This window comes from Acinonyx jubatus, chromosome E3, assembly GCF_027475565.1.
Source record: "Acinonyx jubatus isolate Ajub_Pintada_27869175 chromosome E3, VMU_Ajub_asm_v1.0, whole genome shotgun sequence".
Taxonomy (NCBI): Eukaryota; Metazoa; Chordata; class Mammalia; order Carnivora; family Felidae; genus Acinonyx; species Acinonyx jubatus.
In genome coordinates, this window is record NC_069398.1 from 6,046,803 (window position 1) to 6,056,713 (window position 9,911).

Here is a 9,911-nt window from a genome sequence, read left to right on the forward strand (position 1 = left end):
CCAACGGGTATAGGAAACTATTTGGGACAGTTTTTGACCTACAAAAACTGTGGCCTTAGGGGCTGCCAGCTCTTATCCAACTGCTTCTCGGTCTCCCCAGCCGTTACTACGGCTTCCTGCTCCCCTTGGACTTTCTCCGGAGGTCACACACTCAGTAGGAGGCCAGCCTCCCTCCTCCAGTGGCCTCCACGGCCCTGGGTTTACAGAAGTCACTGCAAAAGCTTCTGCCCATCGCAACCAGCAGTGCGGCTTAGCTCATGGTCACTGCTTGCCGTGGCCTTGAGGATGGAGCTCTCCCTGGCCCCAGTGTGGCCCCTGTCCCACCTACGTTCACCGTCAGGCCCTCAGCCCCAGCGGCAACTCTGAGAGACCACACGCATCATCCCAGTGATACCTCACTGCAGCCCCGTGGAAAATCCTGCCTCCTGAGGAGAAGCAGCTGGCCGTGTCTGGCGGGCTCCCACCCCCACCCCTCCTGGCCCAGGGCCCTTTGCACCATGAACCACACAACTCTCTTCTCATCCTTTTCAGCTCTTCCTCCTCTACCCACTGCGATGACCCAGTCTGGTGCCCTGCTCAGAACACCGTGTGTTTACCCCTGCTGGGGCAACTTCTCTGGGGTCCGCCCTGCCTGTCCCACGTGGGGCTGGGGCCCCTTTCTAGCTAGCACAGTATCTGGCAACATAACTCACGTGGTCAGAGTGGCTAACTGTCCCTGGAACTCTCAAAATATCTCCACCTTTAGTGTGTCCTGGGAGCTAAGGTTCGAGAACAAGGCACTTGCCTGAAGAAATGCAGCCAGCCTGTGGCTTTCCATGTGGCCGACTCCCCATTCCTGGCCACAGCATCCTGACGGCCACATGCTCATCCCCCTGTGACAGGTAGGGGAGCGAGGCTCAGATAGCAAGGCACCCTGCCCGTGGGCCGCAGGACTGGGACCTCCCAGCCCGGGCCCTAATGCCAAAGGCTAGGCTGCGTCCCCACATAGCGGATGCCATTTCTCGACAGAATGATGTTCCTACTGACTTGTAACTCTCCCTCCCAAGAGCCATTTACCTCAGGGCCAACAGGCTCTGGCAGGACTCACCCCTCCCTCGCATGTCGTGCCCAATAAGGGTGGCCACAGAGCGAGGGGCAGCCACTTGGACCCTGGATCCTGAACAGGGGCGGGGTGGAGGGGTAGTTTCAAATGACATTTATATCCAAGTCCTCCTGAACAGTGAGCACCACAATTCCTTCCAGCATCTTCTACCCATCATGTAAGGCGCCTTCTGGGATAAAGAGGCCTTTTGGTAACTCAGGTAATACCGACAGAGAAGGACAGGGTGCCCTTGGGCCTATGGCCAAATGTCCTTCTGAAGGAGGGTTGTGTGGCTAAGCAGCTGGCCAGGCCGCAGGAATGAGGAGCCACAGCTCACCCTTGTTCAAAGTCATGTGTGTCCTCTCCCTCTGCACACAGAGCAGAGCACCACCTCCCCCCCCCCCCCCGACTCCTGAGGGAGAAGGGAGACACTCGAGGGAAGTTTTCATTTTGTCCTGGAGATGTTGTCCTCAACAAGGGACTTCTCACTGAGCACAACGCCTATGTCCCTGAACAGGCGTGACAATCAGATCATTGTAAGCCGGACCAGTGCCAAGTGGCAGGAACGAATTGGGAGACTGCGCAGAACTCACTGGGACCCCCGGGGGCAGAGGCAGATTCTTTTTGAACGTGAGCCATCCCCTAAGTCATCTAGATGGGGCCCGGCTGACCGGGTCTGCCACCTACACCTGGGTGGCCTCGGTCCTGCCGAGCCTCTGTGCTCCTCGGTAGATGGGTGGTCTTCCCTTGCAGAGTCTGGGGGGACCCAGGTCACACATCTGGAAAGGTGCTGGCACAGGGAGGCTCATGACCTGAGTTTCATCTCAGCCTGTTTTTTTGCAGGTATTTTGTGCCAGTAAGATGTGTACCGTGGAAGTTTTTCTTCTCATTTTTGACCAGCTTAAGCTCACCCTTCAGAGAGCATTGTTGTTCAAGTACCAAATCTTAATGATTCCACTATTCAGATCTCAGTCTTTGCCAGACAGGGTGACCCCAAGAATGTCCACGTCCCAGTGCCCAGAACTTAGGACTGTGTCCGCTTAGGCAGTGCAGGGGACTCCGCCGATGTGGTTAAGGGTCTTGAAAAAGGCAGAGGGCCTAAGTGGGCCTCGTGTGATCGCAAAGGTCCTTTGAGCAGCGAGAAAGAACTGGAAGCACCGAGGAAGCACTCTCGGCCGGGGCCTCCAGAAGGAGCCAGCCGTGCCGCCGCTCTCTGCTGAGCTCCGTGAGACCGTTTTGGACGTACAGCCTCCACAACCATAAGACGGTACATTTTGCATTAAAGCCACTAAGTAGGGGGTCACAGGTTACAAGAACCGTAGGAAATAAGACCAAGTTCTCCACCTCTGCATTCATGGCCACAGCCTGGACCCCTCAAGTTCCCCCTCCACCTGGCAGACAGGGGTCACTTTAAGTGCATCCGGACCGTGGCCTCCCCCGGCGAGAGCCTGCAGGCGGGGCCACCTCACAGCCCTCCACCCTGTCCCCGAGAGCCAAGAGCCTCCCGCCTGGGCCCGCATACCCTCTCGGGCAGCTCCTGCCCTCCTGGGGGCCACAGCCTCCTGCCCCTTGCTGCTCTGGCCACCTCTGTGACTTATCTTACGTGTAACGTCCACCTCCCCCGGGGCCTGGGGGTTTTGTCCACTGTTGTAGCTGCAGGGGCTCGAACAGGGTCCCGCCCACATGGGTGCTCAACCACGGAACAGAGGGACAAAGCGACACATCCCACAGGTTCTTCCTGTGCCTGGTAGGTCGCACGCCCTTCCTGTTGCGTCCTGGGTCCTCATGACCCGTCCTCCCCAGTCTGTAGTGCTTCTGCTGTCCTGCTGTCACATAGACCATTTGAAACCAAGTAATCGTCCCAGTTGGACTCTGGTGGCTCGTCGGCTCTTCGACACAACGCCGTGAGGCGCGTCCTCATAATTAGACGTTGGTCTAAATCCGGGTTATTCTCTCAGGATGAGTTCCACCAGAAGCGCCCGTTATTGCTACGCCCTCCTTGACGTTAAATGCAATGTTCTCCAAAGCATTTTCTTTTTCTCTCGTCTCCCAGCCAGGGCACGCTTCAGTGACGACGGGGGAGGAAAGCCACGGCCGGCCTGTTCTTTCACAGCCTTCAAACTGGGGCCGGAGCTAACCCCCCCCCAAAGCTAGTTGGACGCACACCTAACGCTCGGGGGCTTTTGAAGACGGAAAATGCGCATGATCCGGGTTTTCCATTTCCCCTGTTGCACTCACCAGAGCTGGGTAGCGACTGTCCCCTCTGAGACCACTCCTGCCGTCCTCACACACCCGGCTGGTTGGACGCCCCGCCTGGAGCCGTTTGCATTTGGAAGCCCTAACTTAATCAGATTCTCCCCTGCTCTGTCTTACAGCGACATTACTCCTCCCGGAGAACCACTGACCAAGAACAGCCGACCCAAAGCGGCTTCCCGCTTCCCCAAGCTGTCCCGAGGTCACCCCAGAGAGACACGCAACGTGGAGCCCCAGAGCGGCGACCTCTGACCTCAGCAGCATCCCAGACTCGGGCCCTATGTGCCGCGCCAGCTGCCTCTCCCCAGCAGCTCTGCGTCCGGCCTGGCCGCAGCGGCTGGTCCCTTACTCCCTGGAGTGACAGCCATGTCCACCCGGTGACCCCCCAGGGAGCTCACCCTCCCCACCGGCTCCAGGACCCTAATTAAACTGCTCAGTCTCAGAGGGCAAGGAGGCTCCTCGCTGGACGGCCACACACACATTGTCCCAGGGCCGGCGCGGGGCTGCGGGAGGGTGGGCGCCAGGTCGAGCTCGCAGCCCGTTGGGTGACGTGCACAACTCTGAGATTCCGTTGGGTCAGAAACCTTGTCTTGACTCTTTCCCACGTGGGAATTAGAAGGACTGTTATTACCCTTTTTCCTTTAATGTCACTGCCTGCTGTAACCTTTGGACACGTGGGGTGCAGAGCGGGAGGTCTTCCCCCTTCCCCTTTCGCTCTCCATCAGTGGTCATCAGACAACCTGCTGTGGCCCCCGTGGCCAGCAGTGGCCGACGCGGGCTCCTTGTGAAGGAGCCTTTAGCGATGCTGAACTGGGGTGCTTGCAGCACTTTCCCTGCCTTCCTGGGTTGGCTTCTGGACGTACCGGCCCACTTACGAAACCTGAGGCCGCCCCGGGCCCACGCGCACCTCCGTGGGCTTGGTGGCACCTCCACCATCTGGGCCAGCCCTCGGCAGCAACCCAGGGACCCTAGGCTGGCCAGAATCCAGGGCCTTGACCTCACTAGCCAAGAGGCCTCGAGGTCATGAGAGACATTCCATTCTGCGAACCATTGTGGAAGAGGCTGTGGCCCCGGGGCCTTGCACACCTAGCACCTGGGCCCTGTGGTGCTCAGTGTGGCTCCCTGCGAACTTGGACCGTGTCCACTCTGAACAGATCATGGTCCTTCCCTAAAGACATGCTCGTGCTGGACTCTCTACCCCCCACGTGCTCTTGGTGCCCCCAGCCCGGATTCTTTGATTCCCCCATCTCAGAGTAGGCCCCATGGTCTGGGGCGGAGTGGGGAAGGGGCTGAAAAGAAGCAGCTCTGCCCGGCTCACGCTCCACTGCTCCCACATCAGATCACCTGAGAACCAGAGCCCTTTCACAGTGTCAACGCCCAGAATCACACAACTGTCATGCTCAGCTGGTGCGTATAGTCACGCGGAGCTTGCGCCTTCGGGGGGAAATGCTGACATACTAGATCAGATGTGAGACGGAGCAGGAGGAAGATGGGGCTTGAGGTGTTTGTGAAAAATGGCCAGTGGAAGGCTGACGACGTCCGCCTCCTGGGGCTGCTTGAGTCAGCCTGAGACTTGGCAAGCCACCCGGTAAGCATCGAGCCTTTCCCCGGTGGAGGGGAACTCTGGAAGGTCTTCGTGCAACCCCCTGCTCGCCAGAAGGAAGCGGAGACCGCGGACGCACAGCTCTGCAGGGCAGCCGATGGGCCTGAACTGCTTGTGAGGGGACGTTCAGCCAGGTGAGCCAGGCCCCGGTCCAGAACGAACGCCCTGTTGACGGCGGTCGGAAGCCAGAGGGGCCCCACCGTCAGCTCCTGGGGGTTCAGAGGCCCTGAGACGCCAAGTCCCCGAATGGCACCACGGGGTGTTGTTGGCCAGTGTGCCCACTGCACATGCCTTGCTGTCAGCTCCAGCCCCTACGGTGCCAGGCGGCCCCCGTCGCTTGCTGTGCCATCGGAGTCCTCGTGGACTGAATCGGGGACCATCTGAAAGCTCAAGCAGCCCCAGGCCTGCCTCCACCTAGGTCAGTGGGAGGCAGGTGTGTGGTGCTCACAGAGGGACGGTCCTGCACTGCCTGCCTGGGAGCAGAACCCACCCCTGCGCTGTCCCCTGTTTGCATCAGATACGGAGTGGAGCCCCCTGTGTCTGACCACCCCCCGCCCCGCACCCCACGCCGCCATCCCCACCCACGGGCAAAGGGTTCGGATCACCCAGCCTGGTGGGGACCTGACCTGAAACCAGTCTGCGTGTAAATCTGACCTCACCTTCTCTGAAACCCCTCCCAGGAACAGGCTTTGACACTCTGTGCAGGGATCCAAGTGCCCTGAACTGTACGGACAGATGCCAGGCCTGGATAAACACTTACACACTCTGCCTCTATTTACAAAAAGAGAATCCCTGTCTTTTAAAGCTTAACTCTTCATGGAGCACGGGCCCTACACACAGACCACCGCCTCTGATTTCGGTTCAGACACGCACGTGACACACGACAGCAGCTCCTCCGAGCCTTAACTCTGGAGTCACGGAGAATGTTCGGCTGTGGTTCGGTCTATCCAGCTGCTTAGGACCCCCTGCCCTACTGTCTGGTGAGGCGGGATGGATGGAGAAGCAGTGGAATTCTGGTTCCTGGAGAAAGAACCAGAGACCCGGGTCCAGCCCGGTGCAGGCTGGGATCGGACGCACAAGCCCCCCTCAGCCCCGTGCCCTGTCAGAAGGAAAGAACCAGAAATCGTTCCTGTCTCCTGGATCCAGTAAGATCGTTTGGTGCCTCCAAAGGTGGCATCCGAGGAAGGGGCGGCAGTGTTCCCCTGGGAGAGGACATTCTGTCCCGTTACCTTTAGCACCAATAACGAGGCACATGCGAGGGCTTTCTGGGGACAGAGGGATCACCTGACTGAGGTGTAAAGACGGAACCCATCGTATTAGGACACCGGGCACGAGATGGGAACAGAGGGAGGGGTACGGGCCATGGTCTGTGGACGGGGTGTGACTGCACATGCCGGGCTCTGCTCCGTGGCTTGGCCCTGTGGAGTTCTCGGAGAACCACTCAGAGTTGGCACTGACCGGCAGGTGTGGCTTCTGCCTTTCAAAACAAGAGGCGGCCCAACCTGTCCACACCGCAGGCTGGATACAGCAGCAGCGGCCCATGCTGAGAGCCGACAGGCACGGCCGGCCTGGTAATTGATCCACTTTGCGGCCGAGAGTCAGGAGACAGGAACGAAGAGCCACCAGGCCAGTTGCTCAGAGAATACCCTGACTGCCCAGCTCCCAGAACCCAAGTCACACTAAGTGTCCCCTTTTTCTCTCAGCTCCACAGGGGACAGTTTGCAAGCCTGAGGCCCAGGTCTCTAGGCCTTGAACCGCACCCCACCCCCACTCCACCCGCTCCCCTTCACATGGGGCACCAGCCAGCCCCCCACACGGAGGCCAGGCCTTATTCTCTGAGGTCCCAGCAGCCACCCTCCCCACCAGGCTCTTCCAGAAGCCTTTATGCTTCAGCCTCTGGCCCCTCTGTACCAGGGGCAGAGCCCGTTCCCGTGAGGGGCTCCGCTCCCCCGGGAACAACTCGCCTTGCCGCGGTGTGGACCTGACGCAGAGAACAGGCTCCCTTTTCCAACCGGAGCCACCAGAGAAAGACACTGCGAGGGCCCCGCCTGCGCAGGAACAGCAGGCTGGCCCGGAAGTGTCCCCGAAGGGTCACACCTCAGGCTCCCTCTCAACCCCCCAGGCAGTAATTGTCTTGAGCTTTCCTCAGCGTTTCACTGGGGCCTGCCACGCATGGAGGACTCCAGAGGGGCTGCCCGCAGGCAGGCATCTGCTCCTGAGCAAGGTCTCGCACGGCGATCATTCTTCCAAGTATTTTGCATTGTTTCATTAAAGCGAACATTAAATATTTGCTGTTCGGTTTGGCTTCCGTGCTAATTTTGCACAATTGTAGCACTGTATATTTTATCTAACACTTCTGTGCCAGAAAGTTCATTTCCATGTTTCTGTAACACGTGGTCTTGATTAGGTTTCTTAAATACAACTTCAGCTACGGGCTCAGGAGGCAAGAGTGGGGGGAACACCGGTCCCCCCCCCCCCCAGCCCCTGCTCAGAGCAGACCAGCTACAGGCTCACCCTGCCGCTGCCCCGATGCCCCCTGACCCATTCCCCTCCGGGTTTCACCCCTTGCCGTCAGCCTTGAGCCATTGCTGGGTACGGGCTGGATTTTTGATAGCTGGAAGTTAGGCCCAGGGGTCTTTACTTCTGTGTCTAAATCCCAATCCCCATCCTGAATCAGTTTCCTTAGCGGAAAAAAGAAATCCGCTTTCTCTGCAAGACGGTTGAGCCTACAGCATGGATGAACACACCCACTGGTAGAACAGGCTGAACTAGTGTCCTGAGGCCCAGGGGGTCAGTTCTTGGGGGCACATGAATGCTTTATCATAACTGGAAAACCACTACCGACCTGTCCAGGTACCACCCTTCCCCTTGGAACCAGGGCCGGTCTGCTTCCCACCTCGATGAATTAAGTGGAGTGGCCACTCCTTCACCTTGAAGATTCTTGATCACCATCAAGAGAGGCCATGCAGGGGGGAGGCCCTTGCAAAAACTGGGACTGGGCCATGGAAGGATACAAAATGGCAGATTGCACATTTGCACCCAGAGGGGCTGAAATCAGCCTGGAGAGCAGGAGTTTCCAGGAGTGAGGGGATGTGGACCTCCTGAGGAGCTTTTATGATCAAGGATTCATCCTAGGAAGGATGGCTTTACTCCACAGCCTTAGTGGCACCATCCCCGGTGTAGTCATTTGGTACAACACTCTGATTACCTTAGTAGACACGGATGTCTCGGAGGAGGGAGATCTCGGAATGCAGGAGCCGTCACATCCTGGGGGAAGGACCCCCAATGTCTGGGTCCCCGTGAGCCCTCTGCAGGGGGGTAAAACGGCAATGTATCTAGAGCCTCATGCACTGTCTGGACGTGAGTGGGGCTAGCAGGTCACAGGTTGGCTCTGAAATGTGTAATAGTATGTTAACTACCCTCTTATGTTAAAGTTTACACAATAGAATTTTTAAACAAATGTGTTTAATTTTCTAAAATCTCTTATATTAAAGTTTTCTTTTGGAATAAGTTGTGGTAATTTTGTTACACTCTGGTTGAGACACACCTCTTTACAATGACAATAAAAATGATCACGTTTTATAAATTAGATGGCCCACTTACGGTTGGCTTCTCTGTGTTCTTTTTCAGCAGTTGGGGATTAGGTGAACTTTCAATATACACATCATGAATATTTCCAGAAAGGTCATTCCCCCATTTCATAGGAGAGCCTGGAACCAGAATTTGCTCAAACCAACCTCAGCCGAAATGGAGCAGAATCCCATTTTGAGTCATTAGCCCTGTAGAATCAAAATACCATACACAAAATCCCTCATTGAAGGTTCCTATTCACCTAGACCATTACTGGGCACCCAATGTATACCAGGCATGGGCACAGAGAAGAGGACATGACAGAGGCACACCCCCCCCCCCGCCATCTTGCATTTGTGTTCAAGGTGAGACCATGAAGAATGAAGATTTTCTGAGTCAGCCATCCAGGTAAGTACAGCCTGTGTTAGGTACCACGAAGTAATAGCTGGGCCTGGGGAGCCAAGAACAGGACCCAGGACCTACTCTGAACCACACAGGTGGGGGTAGGGTCTCCTCTGTGGCGCTGCTGACCCTGGGGGCTGGAGAAGGCTGTGCTGGATAGACCAATTCCAGCAAGGAATTGATACGAGGCTGTTCTAGAAGGGAGAAGAATATGATTCGTGTGCTGTAGGCAGCTCTGAGGGATGTGGCGATCAAAACTATTAGTAGGGCTCAGGCATTGGTATACGATCATAAGGTCTTAATACCAAAATTATGCAACGAATTCCTAACTTAATACTGGGTTAATTGAGCAATAGAAGCAATAATGCTAGTATGAGTAACAAGAAATGTTTCTCTTTGCATAAGCTTATATCAGAGCTGATAACCACTGATAGTTAACAAGAAGATAAAAATAACTAAGTATCAAACCAATTGTCGACCAATACAGGTATGCAATCAAAGAAAGATTAAAAGAAGTAAAAGGGACTCCACAAACACAGACCCCGCCTGTTTACCAATAACATCACCTCTAGCATTTCTAGTATTAGAGGCACTGCCTGCCCAGGGACATTCGTTACACGGCCACGGTATCCTGACCGTACAAAGGTCACATAATCACTTGTTCCCTAAATAGGAACTCCTATGAATGGCCACACGAGGGTTTTACTGTCTCTTACTTCCAATCCATGAAACTGCACCCTATAGAGCATTAATTCACTGGCCCAAAGAGACTACACCAGTACAACCAATAGGGACCACAGACCTCCCCATGGGCCAACAATTTAGGTTGGGGTGACCTCGGAGAATAAAATAACCTCCGAGGGACTTAGATTTAGACTTAGCAGTCAAAAGTGCAACATCACTTATTGATCCAAAATACTTAATCAACAGAACAAGTTACCCTAAAGATAATAGTGCAACCCTAATTTAGAGTCAATATTGACAATACAGTTTACGACCTCG

At 55.9% G+C, this 9,911-nt stretch overlaps 1 protein-coding gene across 3 annotated transcripts in view; it reads left to right on the plus strand.

Moving 5' to 3' along the window:
• SNX29 (sorting nexin 29) overlaps nt 1-8,540 on the plus strand; it is a 496,622-nt gene extending 488,082 nt beyond the window's left edge. For 2 of the 3 annotated variants that reach the window (XM_027043227.2, XM_053213859.1), the window contains one exon: nt 3,457-8,540. In XM_027043227.2, coding sequence (XP_026899028.1) covers nt 3,457-3,586 — 130 coding nt within the window. In that variant the 3' untranslated portion in view covers nt 3,587-8,540. The other variant, XM_053213858.1, reaches the window with a different exon arrangement.
• The last annotated feature ends 1,371 nt before the right edge of the window (nt 8,541-9,911 follow it).